At 34.3% G+C, this 22,993-nt stretch overlaps 2 protein-coding genes across 2 annotated transcripts; both read right to left on the bottom strand.

Annotated features, from left to right (window-relative positions):
• Positions 1 to 2,363: 2,363 nt before the first annotated feature.
• Positions 2,364 to 7,129, bottom strand: LOC107949020 (monodehydroascorbate reductase, chloroplastic/mitochondrial). The gene is made up of 17 exons (XM_016883718.2): positions 6,789 to 7,129; positions 6,518 to 6,680; positions 6,310 to 6,409; positions 6,126 to 6,203; positions 5,827 to 5,898; positions 5,545 to 5,663; positions 5,346 to 5,430; positions 5,131 to 5,220; positions 4,718 to 4,819; positions 4,473 to 4,562; positions 4,297 to 4,377; positions 3,906 to 3,977; positions 3,741 to 3,835; positions 3,529 to 3,617; positions 3,387 to 3,449; positions 3,249 to 3,289; positions 2,364 to 2,725 (listed from the first exon to the last, which is right to left on the bottom strand). Exons 1-17 carry the CDS (start codon positions 6,796 to 6,798, stop codon positions 2,603 to 2,605), a joined length of 1,473 nt encoding a protein of 490 aa, XP_016739207.2. The 5' UTR covers positions 6,799 to 7,129; the 3' UTR covers positions 2,364 to 2,602.
• Positions 7,130 to 7,595: 466 nt separating this feature from the next.
• LOC107949021 (protein ROH1) lies at positions 7,596 to 9,207 on the bottom strand. The gene has a single exon (XM_016883720.2). The coding sequence runs from the start codon at positions 9,185 to 9,187 to the stop codon at positions 7,937 to 7,939; it is 1,251 nt and encodes a 416-aa protein (XP_016739209.1). The 5' UTR covers positions 9,188 to 9,207; the 3' UTR covers positions 7,596 to 7,936.
• Between the last annotated feature and the right edge of the window lie 13,786 nt (positions 9,208 to 22,993).

Below are 22,993 nucleotides of genomic sequence, written 5' to 3'. Positions count from 1 at the left end.
ATATTTTTGTTCCATTTTTTTAATTAGTTGACTTCAGTTTGATAAAGCATTAGAGCTCATTATATAGAGTTTCCGCACTTCAAGCTGGTTTGACATTCCATTTATAAATATATATATATATATATATATATAAACCAATCCAAACTTCATCAGTATTAAAAACTCATATTATGATTTCAAAATAATAAAATATATAAATTTGTATTAATAATTAAATACTGAAATTTAAATAAAAATATTTTAAATTTGAGTTGAGCAATCCACCCAACCAGTAATGAACATAAAAGTAAAAGTAAATGGCATGAGTTTTGGTTCGAGTCACTTGTAAAGTAAATATAATTTTTTTTTGGGAGATTACAAACACACTAAAAATTTATTAATGGTTAAATCCATAAGTCTCATTATGTCCTTTTACCCTTCTAATAAACGGTCGGATAATTTTTATTTTTCAATTTTTATAAGCAAAGTAAGCGGCACACACAAAGGAAGAGAAAAAGTGAGAGAGCAAAGCAATTTTGATAAACTCTTTAACGGGAGTTTAAGTTAATATTTGGATAGTGGTCAATAGACTTAAAATCTTGATTGCATATAATTAGATCTTCCATTAGTTTTGAAATTTTAATTTTAAAATCAACTTTATTTTAAGATGACATTCTTAATTTTTCTCTTTTAAATGTTGCTCGAACAATCTAAAATCGACACATGACAATAATATATAATAAAACTAAAAAATTCAAATATATATTTGCACTTCTGAAATCTAGATATTGAAAATTTAATACCTTTTGCCTTTACCATCCATGCCAAAACCTTATTTGCTCTTTTTTTGTTTTCTTCGTAGTTTTCGTTTTCGTTTTCTTTCTTCTAAATTATTTTTCTTTGATTATTTTCATTTTTTTTTGGTTACACTACTTTCAAGCCACGAGACTATCTTGTTCATCTAGGCTTATTTAAAATAAAATAATAAAAAAACTTTTACACTTTAATGTCTTATCGTTTTTAAATTTATCATCGATTAATTACGTACCAATAAATATCATGTGATAATATCTTCTATGAGATTTGTTTAAACTTGTAAGAGTGAGTAGCCTATCGAACTCGGTAAGCCTAACTTGATTAAAGTCAAGTTTTAATAAATAAAAAATTTGTTTCTTGAGACGATTTCATCCGATTTAAATTTAATTTAAATAATAAAAATATTTTTAAAAATTAAAATTAAATTAAATTATAAAAATATAAAATATTAATTAAAAATATAATTTTAAATATTTTAATTTCTTGAATAGTGAAATGAATTTATTTAACGTGTCAACTGGAAAACAATTCTGGACTTCAAATTTTCCTTGAAATCAAACCTAAATCCAATCCGAATAATGGACATCTCTACCTATACCTTGTTAGATGACGTTATCCATGTTGGCTAAATTTTTAATCCCGTCAAATTAACATACGGCAAGACGTAGGCCACTTGGACTGCTCTGGGTCTGTATGACTTACCTGTCCTAATAATTTGGGCTTTTCTTCCAGAATTTTGATTTAAGGAAAGTAAAATCCCAATTATCTTATTTTTCTATTATATTAGAAACGGAATAATTATGGTAAATATTTATTTTATTTTATTATATAAATTTTATCATTTTATCTTTATAACTATTAAAAGAATAAACATATAAAAAATGTGTTATAAAAAATTTATATGTTTTATGTTTAAATATAATTTTGAAAGAATTATGATTAAATATTTATATGTCTTTAAAAGATTGAAAATATTATAAATAAGTAATAAAAATTAAATTGAAACAAGATAGGGTTTTCAATATCATACATCCAACAGCAAAACTGATGGAACATAAAATTGCTAAGTGTGAAGCGAATATTAAATTTAGCAACATTTATACCAGGCTGCTACATTTCCATTCCTATTTGAACTAGTTTTTGTTAGATTAAGCTATACTTTTGGTCTATGCTCTAATATTATTAGTTAACTATTCCAATCAAGATATTAATGTGAGTTTTTCCGTGATTTTAACTTTAATTATTAATAAGGTTTAAGTATTTCAACTATGGACTAAATTTCAAATTTAAATATAATAAAGAGACCAAATTCATAATATATCTTTCTTTGTTAATACATACTCAAGTATTAAGAGGGTCTTGGTTGGTACAGGGAAATGTGTATTTAACAATTTTATTGCTATCTAGTCTTCTGCCAAGTTTCAGATTTTTTATTAACTTTCCATTGCTATAATATTACTTGGTTAGTTTTTACATCATCTAACCATTTTATTCCTTAGTAATTCAAACTAGGAATCAGTTTAATCATTTTTATATCATGAAAAGCAGAAAAAAAAAAAAAGGATACATACTACACAAATGATTGAATCAGTTATTATTGGATCCACAAACACCCTACCAAAATTTCAAGGTGGTACATTTCTCTCTCTCTCACTGCATATCGAAGTAGGCTGTATACTCTAGGTTTCAAACAATTATTTCATGGTAAGGTTTCAAGATTTTATTACCAAAAGCTAACTGCATGGTGGTGTTCTTGTGCAAAGACCACTACTTTTCGATGAGAGGTTCAGCAGTGCAACTAAGCTTTCTACACCATTTGCAGGGAGGCTTTAGCAATCTCGAGTGCCTCCTCAACTGAAGATGCCTTTTCGAGCTTGGCTTTGTCAATGGAAGGCTGGTTCCTTGCAAGTTCCGGAAGTAGCTTAAATTCCTACAACATGACAAAATTGTGTCACCTTGAGCGCCTTGGAAAGCAAAGTCTTGTAATAACATAGCACAAAAGATGCAGGAGAAAGATGAAACAAGGGGGTTTCATGTTTTTTTTAATACTTTTTGAGTTTAGCAACCATTTAATCCAAATAGCAGTATAGGATAAATAACTAACATGCCACAAAATACATAAAATGCCAGGAGGGATATTATATTGACACAACTATATTTTAGTTTCATACATGTGAACTAAAAGCCGAAATCTATAGTTATCTTCCTTCTGCCATATATTATTGTTTTTGTGCTGAAAAGACCGACTTAGATAAAACGTATACTGTTTAATGTACTTTATGAGGAATCTTGGTTTTGTATAAACACTGTGTCTAGTTATATCTTAATGGTTTCGTCATTCCATCACGATTTTTGACTTCTCTTAGAGATAACCCAAATTCAACATAAGTAGAAAATCTCAACCATTCAATCAAGAATGTTAAGTGGCATGGAAATCTTGTAAAGAAAACTACCTCAGCATTTCCACTTTCAAGAAGAACTCCTTTCAGTTTACCTGTAAAGTCATGAAGGAAAAGTTTAATATTTCTTGGTCAAAACTGTAATAGAAAATGGAGAGAGTGAAGAGAGAGGACTCTCAGAAGTTCCATTACCAGAATCTATCCAGAAAGTAGCAATTTTTGGATCAAAATTTCCAATCTCAACCGTCTCTCCAACTGCGCAGTATATTATAATTGAAAAGTGAGATAACATATACATGCACTGTTACAAATGCAAAGTAAAATATATTCTCACCATTGTCCCCGAAAAACTGCCACCAAACTTTCCTGGGGCTCCCTTCATACTCAAAAACCCTCGAGTAAAAGTAGGGCAGATAATCATACCTGGAAAATATAAATAGGTAATGATGCAAACCATCAACGTTTCAGAATGAAAGAGCAGCACTGAATGTAACTAACATTATAGAGATTCAGATTGAGGAAGAAAAGAGATAGATGGTCACATACGTGTGAGTTTGTGCACTAAGTAATGACTTAACACAATGCTGTGCAGATCGACGAGCATGATCAACATGTTCAACTCGTGCTACACGGTCATACATCTGTCATGATAAAATGTGTATTTATAGATCTTGAAAGGAAAAATGGCAATTAATTTAAAAAATATTGTACCTTAAGGGGGAATGCTGCAACATCTCCCACTGCAAATATTCCAGGTACGCTTGTCCGGAACAGACCATCAACCTGGTTCATGTTCAGACTTCAATCATCACACCCACATACTCCACTAGAACAATCAGAATATCAAACTATGGTCACAAGAAGGCATGAAAATAAAATGATAGTGTTGTAGTGGACTTTTTAACAATCAGGAATAGAACATGTAAAAAAAAAAAAACTGAAAAAAATTTCATCAAGGCATATAATATATGCTATAGCATGACTAGTTGGTTGCCTGTATATTAATAGATACGAACAAGTAACAATGCATTAAAAGTTAATAGCAACAGATCGTATAAATGAGCAAATAATTCAATCAGAAAAGGTTAAAGACAATGCTCACCTGTATGCCACCAACAGTATTATTTAATCCTACCACTTCAAAGGGACTAACTGCAGGTTTTGCTCCAATACCAATAACTACCTGCAGAATGTCGAAAATATTGAGTAAAAGGAGAACTTGATCAGCTCTCCCACCACTAACAAAAAAAATGTTTCTACTTATAACAAAATGGTTACCATGTCAGCTTCCACAGTAGATCCATCTCCAAGTTTAACAGCAGCTACCTGTCCATCAGGACCAGCTTCTAAGTTTTTGATAGAAGCACCCTGGTCAACGGTTTAATAAGATCAGAATACTCAGTTACAAGGACTAGACAAATTCAGGTGTTCACTGGCTAACTCAATATCAATTTCAAACTAATGAACATTGCAGCACACAAACTCAGATTGCAAAATGTGTGTAGGAGAAAGAGAGAGAGTACCTTTAAAAATTTGACACCGTACTCTTTGTATAGTTCTTCATACCTTTGAGCAAGAGAAGGAGTGAATAATCTTTGCAAAAGCTGATTCTCTGGGAAAATGATCTACATTAGGAGCAAAAGGAAATTGAATTAAAGCTCAGCAAGTTGTTACATGAAATCAGATAACCTTAAAAAAAAAAAGAAAAGAAGATAATGTAGTCTTATGCACAGGCTGACACAGAAATGCACATGTGTGTGTCTGAATACAATCATTTCTTGAAACATATAGAAACTTTTTACTCGTTTTCAATATATCAAAAGTGACACCTCGGCTTGGACCATCTAAAGGAAAACTACAGCAGAAATGGAACAGTTTGTTTTCCTTTCATTAAGAACAGAGCAAATTAAGTTTACTAAATGAAATGAACTCATACCGAAGTTTCAAGTTTCCAGGCAACAGCAGCGGCAGCAACCTCCATCCCAATATAACCACCACCAACAATCACCACTTTCTGTGCCTTCTCCTAAACAATTAAATAAAAAGTTTTATCAACCTATTGGAAGACCCAACTTAAGAACAATAAAAAAAGGAATATATAAACATAGATATAGGAAATATATATATGATTAGAAGAAACTTTTGAAGTACCAAAGAAGAGATTAGTGAGTCAGCATCAGCAACATCCCGAATATAGTGTACACCAGGAAAGTTTCCACCAATTTTATCTGGAAATCTGAAATAAACACGTCAAGAAATCAATGTCCTTTTTCTTCTTAATTGTTTCACCAGTTCATGTGTATAACCTAGGACAATTAAATGGGAGAAGAATGCAAAACGATGAGCATACCTTGAGGCTGTACATCCTGTGGCAATTATAAGAGATCCATACTTCAGCAATTTGCCTGAATTTGTAGTTAGGGTTTGCTTTTCTGTATCAATACCCGTTACTGGATCCTCGTAGATCATCTAAGCATACAAGAGAAGCAGGAGAAAAGATTAGAACAAGCCAACTTTCGTTTCTCAGCTTATCGAAAAATGAATTTCCAGTGAAGTTCTAAAAAAAAGGACCAGTAAAAAGAGGAAGAAAGGCAGGGGGGCATAAACAAGTAGCTAATGAAGTTAAAGATACCTCAATCCCTTTCTCTTTGTACCATTCAGGAGTTTGCCTTTCACCACCAGATCCAACACAAGTATGAAAACCCTATGATGATTCAATTTAAAACAATTAAAACAATATATAACATATTACAAGCATGAAACCATTAGACCCTACAGAAAACTAGACCTGAACAGGCTTGAAATTCTAGTCTTTGAGAACATGAACTTGCAAAATGTTTTCACCAAATTACACTCAACAATGACCCAATGTACAAAGAAGGACCTAATTCAAGTTAAATGTAGCTATATAAAGCAGAAGATTATACTTACAGGTAATCGAGCTGGTTTCTTATCTAGTGGAAACAAGTAGCCTTTTGTCAAAGCCGGTCTCTCATACGGTGCATATGCCTGCAAAAAATCATTGTAAGCATCAAACCAAAAACCCAACATTCAAAACCACTAACTAGTAAAAGAATCATAAAAAGAAGAAGCAAAATTAGGATATAGAAATCACCTCCTTGGACACAATACACAGCTTGCCATCGGCCATCCCGTGTTCGACGAAAGTCCTGGCTGCATACCCAGCAGCATTGCCTCCTCCAACGATCACAAATCTATCAGATAAGGAACAAAATGAATAAACCCCAAGTGAATCAAGTTATATAAACATGAAATTTTAAACCAAATTGAAAAGAAAAAAATTTTGATTGAGAGAAACTGACTCTCGGTTGTCATTAGAAAAAGAAGAGGCGGCAACGACGAAGCTTCTGAATCGGATGGAAGAGGAAGGGAGACGACGAGTCAAACTAGAAGAGCCCGGGCACCAGGAAGTGAGTCCGTGCTTGAGTTGAAGCGAGTTCGATAAACTCGCCATTGCTTTTCGAGCTGTAAAAAAGGAATGGAAAAGGAAGAAATACTTAGAAGATATGAAAGTATTTGACAAAGAGGATCAGGAATTGCAGTAACAACAGCAGATTTGAGTGGAGGGTGGACCTGGGTACATGTTATTTGAAGGTGATTTTTGTAGTGAGAGAAAACGCTTAAAGAATGAATAGTTTATTAATTATTGAGGCGACTTTGGCTCTAGAAGATAGCCAAAGGGCATAAGACTGACGATTGGAAAGCAGTTTAGGCCTTTTTAAGGATGGTTCAACACCGTGCCGTTGATCTTTGACAAACGGGGTGCCCAATGATCAGAGAAGAGTGGTAGTCGTGGCACTCTGCCTATTTTTGTCTGCATTACTTTTTCAAGCTTTTAAAATTTCCCACGCTGCTTAGTGTTATGCTAAAGCCAGGAAAACAAAAATATTCATGTATAATGGAAGATTAAACCAAGCATAAACGACATCCAGTCTCTCAAAACTTTTATCAAGAAATAAATCACAGTGTGAAATGGGCATAAGACACAGGTCTGAACATCTTTTACTTTGATTAAAAATTTGAGGAAACTTGCTGCTTAATTAATTGAAATCGCAATTTTGTCTAAAATCAACCCAAAGAATTTGTTAGCACTAATTCATTTACTTGCACGGAACAAAGTTCGGGAATCATAGATAGATTCAAACCTCTATACGTTTACCATTTGTCCTAAAATTGGGTACAAACTATCCAATGTTTCACTTTCATATCTTTAGGAAATTTAACAAGGGTTGAACCTGCTGAATATAAAGTTGAAAAGCAAACACAGATTCTATCCATTGTCTCAGGTCTGTTTAAATGGAACCAACACCATAACAAAACTGGTTGCCTTAAAGAAGATCAAGCATGTTTCACATTTCCAAATTGACCAACAAGAACATATGAAAATGTCAATCCAACATACATTTACTTTCTGCAAAGTGAGAAACTCTCACTTGAATACAAAAATGTTATATATTAGTTTGCGTATTTACATTTCCCTCAAAGCTTCTGTACTCAAATCATAGTCAACATATTAAACAAACGGCCAAAGCTAACCAAAAAATAAAAAGCCTACATTTCACAAAGAAAATGCTTGCTTCACCACAACCATAGTGGCTGAAGCCTGGACTCTGGAGCGTGAAGCCGGTGTTAAATTAAAAAATAAAACAAAGGGGGGGGGGGAACAACCTTCAAGGCCTTGTTCGGACCAAAAGATTGACCGACGAAAATGCCCGACATAGTTACACGACCGGGCCACCTTGTTCCAACACATCGAGAAACTCAGTTCTGTTTCTTACCAACCTATGGAACGCTTCCCTAATCAGCATCTGCAAAGGCACCAACCCTTCATCCATTCTCCGACAAACCTCTGCCAGCTCCGCCACTTGTGCAGCCACTTCGTCCAATTTCTCTTTCTCTCCGGGGAACTGGTATGAGTCAGTGAATTCAATCAAACTCTGGCCGAGTTTCTCCATCTTCTGCATCTCGTATAACAACCCAGCCATCCCTTTCTTCTCCTTCTTCTTCCACTCCTCACCGATTTTATCATGTATACTGGCCAGACTATGGGTCCAGTTCACGTGCTTATTAATCGGAAGATGAGTTGTCAAACCGCTCCTCTCTTGACAAGGTATCGCAGCAATCAATACCCACATAACAAAAACTATAATCAAGCTCAGTATGTAAACCGGGGCGGGCAAACAGGAGGCCTCCGGTCCACGTGGAGCAGCGAGGTTCATGGTCATGGCGTGAATCTGTTTGGATGCTGACCAATGCTTGGCTACCTGCCAAGAAAGTGACCTGTAATGTCCATGGTGTCGATCTTTATTACCACTTCGGCGGCCGAACGACCAGCTCCGCTCCGCCGTTTTCTGAACGGAGCTTTCTTTGTCGTCGACGTGCATTGCCGACATTAGTGAAACCAACGCTTTTTTGGCCCTCCTCGCTTGTCCTTCACCGAAGGGTTTTTGTTCCAAAGCCGAAACGGCAATCTCCGCCAGCTTTTGGCAATGCCTGACCAACTCCAGCCCGTTGGTTACCGCATTACAAATGTCCATAGCTTTAACGACGCGTTCGAGAAGTTCGGGAATCAAGCGATCGAGAGGGGGTTTGGAGATCTGAGCCGCGTCTCGTTCCATCAAGAGAATTGCCTTGCATTCGGTTTCGCAACAAAGGAACACGTCGACCAGCTTGCGTATCCAGGAAATAGAGAGAAATGCTTCAGTGGGGGCGTCATCGGGGGCAGATAAGAGCTCGGCAAAGCGATCGGAGAGCTGCTTTTGGAAAAGCTCTAGGTCTTCAATCTCTTGCTCGTGGTACCCTTCCATTGCGTTGACTTGGTTCCGCCTGATGCTGATTCGTCCCAAGAAGGAACTTTGGTCGGTTCCCGTCATCTTAGTTGGAAGATTTTTGGATAAATTGAAAGCCAATGAAAAGAGGGGAAGTGTAACACCCCTTACCCGTATCCAACACCGGAATAGGTTACGAGGCATTACCAAAACACATACACTTGTAAACTTATTTAACCGAGTTATAAAATTTCATCAAAATTAAAACTTTCAAAATAATTAACATGTTTCTATAACTTTTCACAATATATCCTCAAAATATTATAATCATAATAATTAGGGCCCGCGAGACCCGATACATACTCATGCAATTTAATGCTTCATTTCCATTTCATTCAATTCGCAATTTCTCATGCTCATAATTTAAATCATATCACTAGCAATTTCCATTTAATTCACGTGCAATTCAATGACATCAAATTCAAAACTAATACGTATTTACCATTTAACTCAATGTTTATTGATTATAACATTCAATAACACATTTATGAAATTCTCAATTTAGCAATGAAAATATCACTTTAGTTTGAATAACAACATCGTCCTGATATAAATACACTACCACTTATCCATTTACTTTAATTCTTTTGGGCCCATTTGTCACTTACCATCCTTAATCAAATTAGGGAACGGTCACGGAAAATTGAGTACTTCACTTTCACTTTGCCATAGTATAACTATGGTCTTACGTATGATCACTTATCACTTGTCCCTGATCAGATAAGTGTAGCCACCTATCACTTTGTTTCTTGATCAGATAAGTGTAGCCACTTATCACTTTGTTTCTTGATCAGATAAGTGTAGCCACCTATCACTTTGTTTCTTGATCAGATAAGTGTAGCCACTTATCACTTTGTTTCTTGATCAGATAAGTGTAGCCACTTATCACTTTGTCTCTTGATCAGATAAGTGTAGCTAAAGCTATCACTTATCACTTTTCACTTGTCACTTGATCAGATAAGTGTAGCCGAAGCTATCACTTATCACTTTGTCACTTGATCAGATAAGTATAGCCGAAGCTATTACTTATCACTTTCCACTTGTCACTTGATCAGATAAGTGTAGCTAAAGCTACCACTTATCACTTTGTCACTTGATCAGATAAGTATAGCCGAAGCTATTACTTATCACTTTCCACTTGTCACTTGATCAGATAAGTATAGCCGAAGCTATTACTTATCACTTTCCACTTGTCACTTGATCAGATAAGTGTAGCTAAAGCTACCACTTATCACTTTGTCACTTGATCAGAAGTACTCAAATCCGGCGTTCCGCTCAATTTGATCATTTATTCATATATCAGGCTTACCAACATGTGTTAATTCATAAACCATTCATGGCATTATTTCATGCCAAATCATATACTGAATATACCATACACACATACTATGAAACTTTATTTTCACACATGAGCTTAAACCATGACCAATAATGCACAAAAATAAGCATCATTCATATTTCATCGTTTATGAGTTATAATCAAACATATGACCATTTATACACGAATCATTCATATATTTCCCAATTTTCCTCCTCCTCCTCTCCATTCCACATCCTTAATGTGTATAACACACTTAAACAACATTAACCATAATTTCAATATTCACTAACATGTATATTTAAAGCTGTTTATCCGAGTCAGAGTCACTAAATTATTTTTATCCGGAGCTACAGAGCTCCAAATTAAGATCCGTTAATTTTCCCTGAAACTAGACTCACATATCTTCATACCATAAAATTTTCATAATTTTTGGTTCAGCCAAATAGTACAGTTTATTCTTTAAAGTTTCCCCTGTTTCGCTGTCTGACAGTTCCGACCACTCTTCACTAAAAATTAATTATCTCATTGTACAGAATTCGGATGATGTTTTAGCTTGTTTCTTCTAAAAATAGACTCATTAAGGATTCTAACCATATAAACTATAACTCATAATCATTTTTGTACAATTTTTAATGATTTTCCAAAGTCAGAACAGGGGAACCCGAATTCATTCTGACCTTGTCTCACAAAATCTATTATATCTCATGATTTACAATTCCATTGCTCACATCATTTCTTTTATAAGAAACTAGACTCAATAAGCTTTAGTTTCATATTTTATTCATCCTCTAATTCAATCTATACAATTTTTGGTGATTTTTCAAAGTTACACTACTGCTGCTGTCCAAAACTGCTTTAGTGCAAAATGTTGATTTCCATTTTGCCCCAAATTTCACAGTTTATACAATTCGGTCCTTTCTCAATTAACCCCTCAATTAATCTAATTTTCTCAATTAGTACTTTACTAGACATTATAAGTTGTTACACAACTATTGAAATTCAGAATTTCCACATATAACTCTATCTTCAAACTCTTTTACTATTAGGTCCCAAACATTCACTTTCTATTCAATTCTTTCAATAAAATCAGCATATGAACAATTTAAAGCTCTAATTTCATGCTAAATCATCATATACTTCCAGCACATATTCATATCAACTTTCAACTTCTTTCATAAAATCAAAAACTAATGGATTTAACAAGTGGGCCTAGTTGTAAAAGTCATAAAAATACAAAAATTTCAAGAAATAGTCAAGAATTGAACTTACTTGTAATAAAAATATGAAGAACCAGCTTGAAGAAGCCCTTCCATGGTGTTTTAGCTGATGAGAATTCAGAAAAATGAAGAGAAATCTAGATAATTCCACTTGGATCCTAACTTTATTAAGCAAATTTTGCAATTTTCCAATTTTGCCCTTAATTCTCCTTACTTTCTTGCTGATTTCATGCCTCTGCCGTCCAGCCCAAATAGACCTTGGGTCTATTTGCCTTTAAAGCCCTCTTCCTTTTATCATTTAAGCTATTTAATCATTTCCCAAAATTTTGCATTTGTTACAATTTAGTCCTTTTTGTTCAATAAATTATCGAAACTTTAAAATTTCTTAACGAAACTTTAATACTAACTTTTTAACACTCCATGAATATTTATAAAAATATTTATGGCTCAGTTTAAAATCCCCGAGGTCTTGATACCTCATTTCGATTCTAATTATTTTAATATTTATTTCTAGTGCACTATTCACTATTTCAAAAATTTTCCTAACTTCATATTTAACTTATACTTACTAAATTAATAATATTTTCTACCCATTTGTCGAATTTAGTGATCTCGAATCACCGTTCCGACACCTCTGAAAATTCAAGTCATTACATTTTTTTTTTCGTCGGATTTGTGGTCCCAAAACCACTGTTCCGACTAAGCCTAAAATCGGGCTATTACAGGAAGAGGAAACAGGGAGTGGGATGGGGAAAAGGGACGGTGTCTAAGGTTAAAAAGGAGGAGGGGTTAGGGAGTTAAATAACGGGAGCGAAATTTATGGAGGTGGAATTATCGGGGACGACGACCCGTTCTGCCTTCCTTCTTTGGAGCCCTGACTTGGCACTCAGTTAGTGTTCTTTTATTATTAATATTTTTTTTCCCAAAATTCCTCTTTAAATATGCAACTATACATGAATTTTTTAGGTATAAATTTTAAATTTATATATGTATTTTGATTTTGTGTAATTTTATATATTTTGATTTGATTCAATTATCACAAATTATTAATATAATTATTGATATAACATCATTTTATATTTATATATTACATCAAATATAATTATATTTATCTAATATAAAAATAAATTGATGTGTTTAATTCTTTAAATATGTATAATTGAATTAAAAATTAAAATTTCATATTATACATTTGAACCATAACCAAAGTTTCATGTGTATAATTGCACCAACTTCAAATTCATGTATCAAATTGTACATTAAATTAAAGTTTATGTATAATTTTGAGATTTATCCCTTATTTTAAAAAATTAAAACTTCTACTTTCTTTTAAGAATTGTTATTTAGTACAAGATGAGGGTTCAAAACGTGATTAAATGCATTTTCTTTTGATTTAGGAATTTGAAAATTAGAGTAAAAATAAGCATTACATAAAAAAAATTAGTATTTAGTATACTTAAATTTTAAATATACTTCACAAGTATGTTTAAGAAATTACATGTAATATCCAAAATTTTAGTCTTTGAGAAAGGATAAGTATTTAAAAGATGAATTAAATATTGGGAGACAAAGCATGAATAATAAAATTTAGTAATGACTAATTTGTAATTTCTTTAAAGTTGAAGAACTAAAAGTACAAATTGACCATTTTTGGAAAGGAGGTGAAATTGAATAATTTTTTTTTTATGAATGTGATAAGGATATGTATTGATATATGGAGTTGGAAAATTGGGATATGAATTAAATTGAATAAAGTGAAAAAGTATAAGGACTAAGGTGCAATTTTCCCATTTTATGGAGGAGGGACCTAAATGAAATTGTTCTATATTTAATTGATATTTAGGAACATAATGATGAGATTAAAATCTCATAGCTTATGAGGTGGAAAGTTTGGTGGAATTTTAAGGTTGAAAAGTGTTGAAATTTGATTAGAAATTAAAAATAAAAGGATGAAATTAAAATAAAAAGAAAAGTGGACAATTTTCTACAATCTTTGAGGAGTGAAATGGTAGTAAAAATAAGGTTGAGTTCAAGTAAAGAAATAGGTAAATACTTAATTGAATTCAAGTTAGTTTATTTTAATTTGAATATTTGAGTATTTAAATTTTCATATGAAATAATTAAATAAGATATGATTAAGATTATTGAATATAGTAGTAGATATGTAATTAAAGATATGTTAGTAATGTAAGAAATGATAAAGCGATAATTTAGTGATTAGTGAATGTTATGAAACAAAGGATTAAATTATAATGAGTGAAAAGTTATTTATTTGTCATTGATTAATAAGTGAATAGATGTATAATAGTAAAATTACTATAGAAATGATTAAATTGTAAAGGTTTTAAAATTTGATATTGAAATAAATATTGTGATTACAAGTTTAAATGAAATGAATAGTGATATTAATGTAACACGCCATATGGCAAGTCTAAAGTTTCGACGTATAGTAGTAAACAGTCTGTCTGTTGTAGTGTTATTAGCCCAAAAGATTATTTTGGCGTATACGTGTGGACGTGTACTAACCGCCAAAAGAGTAAGTAAGAATTTGATTTTATAATATTCTACCATGTATTAATGAGACGTTCATGTTAAGGGATAAAAGAGAAATATGAGATGAGTATTCTCTAAAGGTATAGAACGCCCGATTTGTATGGAATATTGTGCTAGTTAGACTTTAAGTAATTTAGTTAGAAACCAAATGTATAGTTTTGCCTGATAAGTTTAATGAAGGGAACTTATTTATATTTTTCTCGAAAACTGTAGGCCAATAAGAAGGTAAGTTTTGATACGTATGACACTTGTTAAATTCCACTAAGCAAGACGAATCATATTTATATGTGATTCCTTCTTCCTCTTCCTTAAGTGGTATCTACTTACACTTTCATTAAATCTAAATGTATCCTACCTTGATGATCTAGAGGCTAAAGTTCTTTTATTATCAGTAGTTACTTCGTATCAGGATAAGTATTTCAACTCTGCATGTTAAGTTTTGAATGAGTAAATCTGTATTTGGTAACTGAACAGTTAGATTGTAAGTATAAAGTTTCTACATGGGATTGTCAGCATTGAAATGATAAGTAATTTGTATGTATAAGAGTATTAATGGTGAAATTATGTTTCTAAACTGTGGTTGTTGCTGGTTCGTGATGTATATTGTTCATACCGAAGTATGTCTGTATGAAATCAATCGATCTATGAATCTGAAACCATGGAATGTATAGTATGAATATGATAAGTATGTGATGAGTATTGTGATGTTGAAGTAAGGTTGTATATGTCTGTCTGGAATGTATGCTATAAGATGTGAGTTCTTTAGGGTGTATGTTAGGGAACTACAGTGTTGGGCTTAGATTGAGTTAGTGCATGAAGTCTGTGAAGTGGGTCTTTGTCTATTCACCACAGTGGTATCCGATGGTGTCTGTTAGGACATAAAACATGAACTCTGATATGAAATTATAAAGGAAAAGCCCATGACCATGGCATGCTCTGGAAAGGAACTAAGGAATGGTGATTACCTAATAGGGTTCTCTACGTGTCCCGGGAAGATGATGGGCAAACCTCACAAAATGTGAGTTTAGGCAAATCCATATCGTAAACACAACAGTTAAGAATAGCTTTTGTGGCAAACTTTGAAAAAATAGCCTTTTGTGGTGTACTCTGGATGAACAGACTTTGTGGCGCATTATGAATGAACTGCATTCTGAAGGAAAGGCCTTTCTGGCGTACTTTAATGGATGTCCTTTGTGGCGGGTTCTATATTAAACTAAGTGGCATATTTAGTATGGCTCTTATGTATATTCAATAAAGTCAGTATGGTATAAGGTATCTATTGATTTTACAATAAAGTACTATATAATGCTAAGATTCAATCGAAAACAATGAATTGAAGAAATGTAGAGAAGCAATAGGTTAGTATTGAAAGTTTACTCCAAATAAAGGTTTGACTTTGTATGTTCGAAGCAGATATCTGTTATCTTTATATGTGCTCATTCACAAATTGAGATTGTACGTTAGTTCTGAGTTATGTATGTGCATGAAATGACATTTTGGTTGCATTTATCTCTAAAAAGGAAAATGGTATAGATATGTGAAGGTTAAGATTTAAGGATATAAGTGAAGAATCAAAGTCATAGATGGGAAGGAAATGAATCCCAAGTAAAGTATGGTAACTAGCGTGTATAAAATATCAGAATGTGGGAAGTATTCGCCAGAAGTAAGTCAGATGTCAAAGAATTGTAAGATAGATATAATGAACCATCACCTATATTATGCATGTTTCAACTAAGGTAAATTGTGTTTTTCTCATTAAGTTCTTATGAACTTATCTGTGTGCATTATGTTTCTGGTTGGTTGATGTAAATCTGCGCTAGGAGGGACGATGCCAAGATTACGCCAATGGAGTGACGTATCGAATTATTATGCATACAGAGCAAGCTTGATGGTGTTTTATTAATCAGTCATACTACATAAGATTCTATACTTAGTTTTCAATGTAATAAATTATAATAATAGATGATAACTTTGGTAATTAAATTACTCCACTTATCTTGGTATATGTCAATGTTGTTTATGTGATCAATCAAATTTGTAATAATTCATGCTTTAATTGTAATAATAGTTCAAATTTATGTCTGTATTTGTGTGGTAACACCCGAAATCCGGATCCGGCGAATTCAATCAGGTTGAGGGTGTTACAATTAAAGTGTTATAAAAGTAAATATTTAATTTTCATGAATTTAGAGATTAAATTGTAAAATGATCAGAAATTACTAAGTGTGCTAAAATAGTGAAATAAAATATTTTAGTGAAGTCTCATTTGCAGTTAAGCTTATTTTTGGTAATTTTATGTTGATTCTCTGCTTGGCATTCGTACGTCGTGATGTGGTCCATCGGTGATAGCTAAGTTTTGAAAAGAATTGGGGATTGCTACTTCAATTCAAATCATATCACTCATCAAACTTCAAGTTCAAGCCCTTTGGTATATATATTTTTTACTTTAGTTTGGCATGTATTTAGGTTTATTAGTAAAAAAAAAAGAGTAAATTATGTGTGAGTTTATAAGTTACCTCGATTATAATGAAACAAGAATATGTTTAAGTGGTGAGTTTAGTGTTTAAATGTAACATTTCTTACTCGGATCAAGTGAGGGGTGTTACATTATATGCATTCTTTTCACTAGTTTTTATTTTTTAAAATTTATACTATAAATAAAGTGTTTGATTGAGTTTGTGTCACAAACAATGTTGTCTGAACCAGACTAGATCGATCAATGAAACTAGTTGGACTAAGAACCGACTGAGGTACCAGTCTAGTGAGAGATAAAAAAAATTATTACTGTGTTTAGTCTACTTGTACATTTTGTACCAAGTAGGGACTTAGGTACTAATTGGAGACTGTCTTTGTATCGTCAAAAGCAATGAAATGGATTGGTTTGAAGGAACCATTATTCGAAGCCATGTGGGAAACTAATTCATAATTTGCAAGTGTCTCAAGGTTAGCACTAAACTACGAGTAAGAAATCTCATTAATTCTTCAACATGCTTTACTCCTCTTGAGGAAGTAAAAATCCAAGTATGTGAAATCTCAACAAGGGAAAAAATGATATTGATTTAGGAAAATCAAGAGTAGCTTAAAAATCAAGATGGAAAACTGAATGATTTGTGCAACAAAACCCAGTACTTTTTTTGGTAAATAAAGAGGGTTCCACCCTAATCGAACTTAGAAATAAAAACAAGCTTATCAAGAGGATGGGGTAAGGTCATTTTTAATGCCTGAAATAACCATTCTTGAAGGTAAGTTGAAATAAATCACTTTATACCAGCCCACAACAGCCAATTTTGCCATAGAATTTGTAGTCTGTGTAGTTCCAATAGGGTCGGAAGCGTGTAAATTATTGTACTAAAAAATCACACAAAGTTCAATTCCCAGGGAAGAGAGGTGGATCACATGGATCTCTTAAATACCAAGTCTTTCCTTAGTCAGAATATCCCTTCTATAGTAATTTAATAGCACAATTAAATACTACTATTATACCCTCAAATATTGAAAGAAAAATAGGACAAGAAAGAACACAAGAGTTTTAACGAGGTTCGGTAAATTATACCTACGTCCTCGGGCACTAACACCAGATGATAACTTTACTATCTCCAAAATATTACAAACAAATAGAATTCCTTAAGAATTCTCAAATTGGAGAAGAGAGAAAACTAAAAGAGAAAGATTGGTTGGGATGAATTGAAATGAGAAATGAGAAGGCCTATTTATAGTTGAGGTTTAAGGACCAAACAATAAATAGCCCATTATCTCAAGGACCAAAAAAAAATTATCCCATGCCACTTTTTCAAAGTCAACTTTAGGGTGCTAAACTTGCACCACTTTGTATTGTTTGCCATTAATGTTGTCTCCCATTAATGTTAACAATCTCCACCTTGAAGATTTGATTAGGATAATCACATCTTCACACACTTCCTTCAACTCCCCAAATTCGATAAAGCTATCTTTTGTAGTGCCTACAAATACACTCTCGAGCGCCATACACCTGAAGGTGCTCAAATTCTCAGGATGTTAATCAAGTTCAAACAATGATTAAACTTGATTGTTGTTACCACCTTGGTCATCATATCTGCGGGATTATCTGCTGTCGGAATCTTCTGAAGTAGAATTTTTCCTTCTTCAAAGACTTCCCGCACAAAGTGATATCTTACATCGATATGCTTGGTTCTTGAATGATAGACTTGATTTTTCGCTAAATGAATAGCGCTCTGACTGTCACAATATAAACTTATGTGACTTTGAACAACTCCTAAGTCTTTCAACAATCCATTAAGCCAAATAGCCTCCTTAACAGCTTCTGTAATTGCCATATATTCTGCCTCTGTAGTAGACACAGCTACTGTAGACTGTAAGGTAGACTTCCAACTCACTGGGGCTTTCGCAAGAGTAAACAGATACCCCGTAGTTGAACGACGTTTATCTAAATCACCAGCAAAGTCGGAATCAACATATCCAACTACAAACTGACCAAGTGCTTCATCCTGTTCAAAAATTAAACCAACATCTACGGTTTTTCGAAGATACCGTAGAATCCATTTCACAGCTTGCCAATGTCCTTTTCCAGGATCATGCATATACCTGCTCACAACTCCAACAGCTTGTGAAATGCTAGGCCTCGTACACACCATCGCATACATCAAACTCCCAACTGCATTAGCATATGGGACTTTCGCCATATATTCTCTTTCATCTTCAGTCTTCGGAGATAATTGAGCACTAAGTTTCAAATGAGAAGCAAGTGGGGTACTTACATGTTTTGTGTTTTCATTTACACCAAAACATTGTAATACCTTTTTCAGATATTGCTTCTGATTTAAACAGAGCTTGCCTCTCGGTCTATCTCTACTTATCTCCATGCCGAGAATCTTCTTGGCCTCACCTAGATCTTTCATCTCGAACTCTTGATTCAACTGAGCCTTCAGCTTATCTATCTCATTTTGGCTCTTCGAAGCGATTAACATATCATCAACATACAATAGTAGATAAATGAAAGATCCGTCATGCAGCTTCTGCAAATATACACAATTGTCATATTTGCTTCTTGTGTACTTCTGCCTTCTCATAAAGCTATCAAATCGCTTGTACCACTGCCTCGGGGATTGCTTCAATCCATATAGCGATTTGTTAAGCTTACAAACCCAATTTCTACCACCAGCATATGTGTATCCTTCTGGCTGAGTCATATAGATCTCCTCTTCTAACTCACCATGCAAGAAAGCCGTCTTAACATCAAGTTGAGTTAGTTCCAAATTCAACTGTGCTACCAAGGCCAACAAAATTCTAATGGAGGAATGCTTCACAACAGGGGAAAATACATCATTGTAGTCAATTCCCTCCTTCTGAGCGTAGCCTTTAGCTACCAATCTTGCCTTGTAGCGAATATCCTTATTGCTAGGAGATCCATCTTTCTTTGCGAATACCCACTTGCATCCGATTGCCCTTTTACCTTTCGGTAATTGCGCCAACTCCCAAGTATTGTTCTTCTGGAGAGACTGCATTTCTTCATCCATGGCGCTTTTCCATTTATCACTTTCTAAGCTTTGCATTGCTTCTTGGTAAGTGATAGGAATATCATCAACAACGGGAAGGGCGTAGGCCACCATATCAGTAAATCGAGCAGGTTTACGAATTTCTCTCCATGGCCTTGCAACTGCAACTGGTTCTGGTGTACTTAGTGGTTCCTGGGTCAGAACCTCTTCAACCTCTAATTCCTCCATTGTGGCTGGAGAATTAGACTTATTAACTGGGCAAATCCCCATCTGCTCAAACTCCACCTGTTTTGGAGTACGCTCCACCTGCTGTGGAGTATTGCTCGTCTGAATATCTTTATCTGCTACCTTTTTCAATGTGGCAGATTCATCAAAGGTAACATCTCTGCTACAGATCATTTTCTTTGTGCTTAAGCACCAAAGACGAAATCCCTTCACTCCAGAAGTGATTCCCATAAAGAGAGCTTTCTTTGCCCTCGGATCTAACTTTGACTCCTTCACATGGTAATATGCAGTGGTTCCAAACACATGTAAGGAATCATAATCTGTAGCCGATTTTCCAGACCATACCTCCATAGGAGTTTTTCTTTCTAATGCAGATGATGGCAAACGATTAACAAGATGGCCAGTGTATGTCACAGCCTCAGCCCAAAATTGCTTGCCCAACCCAGCATTGGACAACATACATCGAACTTTCTCCAGCAATGTTCGATTCATACGCTCTGCCAATCCATTCTGCTGTGGTGTATCCCTAACTGTGAAGTGTCGAACAATACCATACTCTTGGCACACATCGAAGAACGGATCACTTTTATATTCCCCTCCATTGTCCGTCCTAAGCCGCTTGATTTTCTTGCCAGTCTGGTTTTCGATCATAGTTTTCCATTTAAGAAAAACTCTAAGCACTTCATCCTTAGTTCTCATGGTATACACCCAAACTCTTCTGGAAAAGTCATCAACAAAAGTAACAAAGTAGTGTTTTCCTCCCAATGAAGGTGTCTTGGAAGGCCCCCACACATCTGAGTGAACATATTCCAAAATACCTTTTGTATTATGGATAGTAGTACCGAATTTCTCTCTCTTTTGCTTTCCCAGAACACAATGCTCACAAAATTTTAATTTGTAAGCCTTTGCACCTTTCAACAATCCTTGCTTTGCCAGAATTTGCAAGGATTTTTCGCTGGCATGTCCCAACTTCATATGCCACAACTGCATTGAGTCCAATTCTTTGTTACCGGAAGCTGTAGCGACTGCTCCAATAACTGTACTACCTTGGTAGTAATACAAGTTATTTTTCCTGATGCCCTTCAATATCACAAGTGCGCCAGATGTCACTTTCAAAATCTCATCTCTCATAGTAACAACTGAACCATTGGATTCCAAGGCTCCCAATGAGATGAGATTTTTCTTCAAACTGGGCACGTACCGAACATCAGTCAGAACTCTGGTTGATCCATCTTGATTCTTCAATTGGATTGAACCTATCCCAACAGTTTTACAGGCATTGTCATTGCCCATATAAACAACTCCTCCATTTAGTTCTACTAAATCAGAGAACCACTCCCGGTTAGGGGACATATGATAGGTACAACCCGAATCCAATATCCACTCATCTGAATGGAACGACGATGATGATACAACCAGTGATAGTTCAGAGTCACTAGTATCATGCTTAGCAACACAAGCATCTACAGCAGCTTTTCCCTTATTCTTCAGCTTTGGACAATTTTTCTTCCAGTGGCCTTTCTCATGACAAAAAGCACATTCATCTTTCCCGAGTCTGGACTTTGACTTTGATCTCCCCTTTTGAGTTTTCTTCCGAGTGTATGAACGACCTCGGACTACTAAAGCTTCTGTATCTCTGATTGAGTTTTTTTGTTTGTCCTTCTTTCTCTGTTCATAACTGTATAAGGCCGCATAGACTTCGCTCAGAGATATATCACTCCTGCCATGAAGTAGAGTAGTTTCTAGGAACTCAAACTCCTCAGGAAGTGACCCCAACAGCATCAAAGCCAAATCTTCATCTTTGAATGTCTCATCCATATTCAGCAAATCAGTGACTAACTGATTAAATTTGGTGATGTGATCATTCATTGTGGTACTTGGGACGTATGTGAAGCGAAACAGTCTTTTCTTCAAGTGGAGCTTATTTTGACTGTTTTTCTTCAAAAATTTTTCTTCAAGTGCCACCCACAACTTATTTGCAGAAGTCTCCTTTGAAAAAGCATACCTCTGCTCTCGAGAAAGGCATGATCGAATTGTGCCACATGCCAACCGATTGATCGCCTTCCAATCTTTCTCCTGTACATCATCTGGTTTCTCTTCATCAATGGCAATGTCTAGACCCTGCTGAAAAAGGGCATCTAGAACCTCACTTTGCCACATACCAAAATGGCCCGTGCCATCAAAGATCTCCACGGCCAATCTTGCATTTGCTGTAACACCCCTTACCCGAGACCGTTTCCGGAGTCGAGCACGAGGCATTACTTAGCTTATCTTACCAGTTCGGAGCATAAAAACTAGGTTTGAAAATTTATTTCATTATTCGCAGCAAATCTGTCTAATCTCGCAGCAGTTACTAAATTAATTATAACTTGAGCTACAGAACTCGAAATTTAATCCCGTAAATTTTCCTTGAAACTAGACTCATATATCTACTCACCATAAAATTTTTAGAATTTTTGGTTCAGCAAATTAGTACAGTTTATTAGTTAAAGTCTCCCCTGTGTCACCACCAGACTGCCCTGAACTCTAGTCACTAAAAATAAGTTTTCTCACTATAGGATTTTCATATGAAGTTCTTACTTGTTTCTATAGAAAATAGACTCATTAAGGAATCTAAGCATGTAAATTTCAACTCATAACCATTTTTGTACAATTTGTAATTATTTTCTAAACTCAGAACAGGGGACTCCAAAAATAGTTCTGACCCTATCTTACTAAAATTCACATATCTTAAAATATAAATTTCTTTTTTCTACACCGTTATTTTTCCATGAAAATAGACTCAACAAGCTTTAATTCCATATATCATTCACCCTCTAATTCATTTTATACTATCTTGGGTGATTTTTCAAATTCACGTCACTGTGCTGCCTGAATTCTGTTTCTTTGCAAAATTTTATCCTTTCATGATTTCCATGCATAATTTATCACCTAATCTTTCATAACAACAACCACCTTCATCCTTAATCATTTTAATAACCATACATCATCAAATACTTACACATCACTCATTAGCAAAATCATCACTACAAACATACAAAATAACTAAATCCCTATACATGCCATAACTTAAACGTGTTTCGATATAAAATACCGAGCAGTTGTAGTTGATAGTGTGGACGATCTCCGACTTCTTTAGGAT

This window comes from Gossypium hirsutum, chromosome A12 (assembly GCF_007990345.1).
Source record: "Gossypium hirsutum isolate 1008001.06 chromosome A12, Gossypium_hirsutum_v2.1, whole genome shotgun sequence".
In the NCBI taxonomy this organism is placed as follows: Eukaryota; Viridiplantae; Streptophyta; class Magnoliopsida; order Malvales; family Malvaceae; genus Gossypium; species Gossypium hirsutum.
This window is presented reverse-complemented; position numbering and strand designations above follow the sequence as displayed.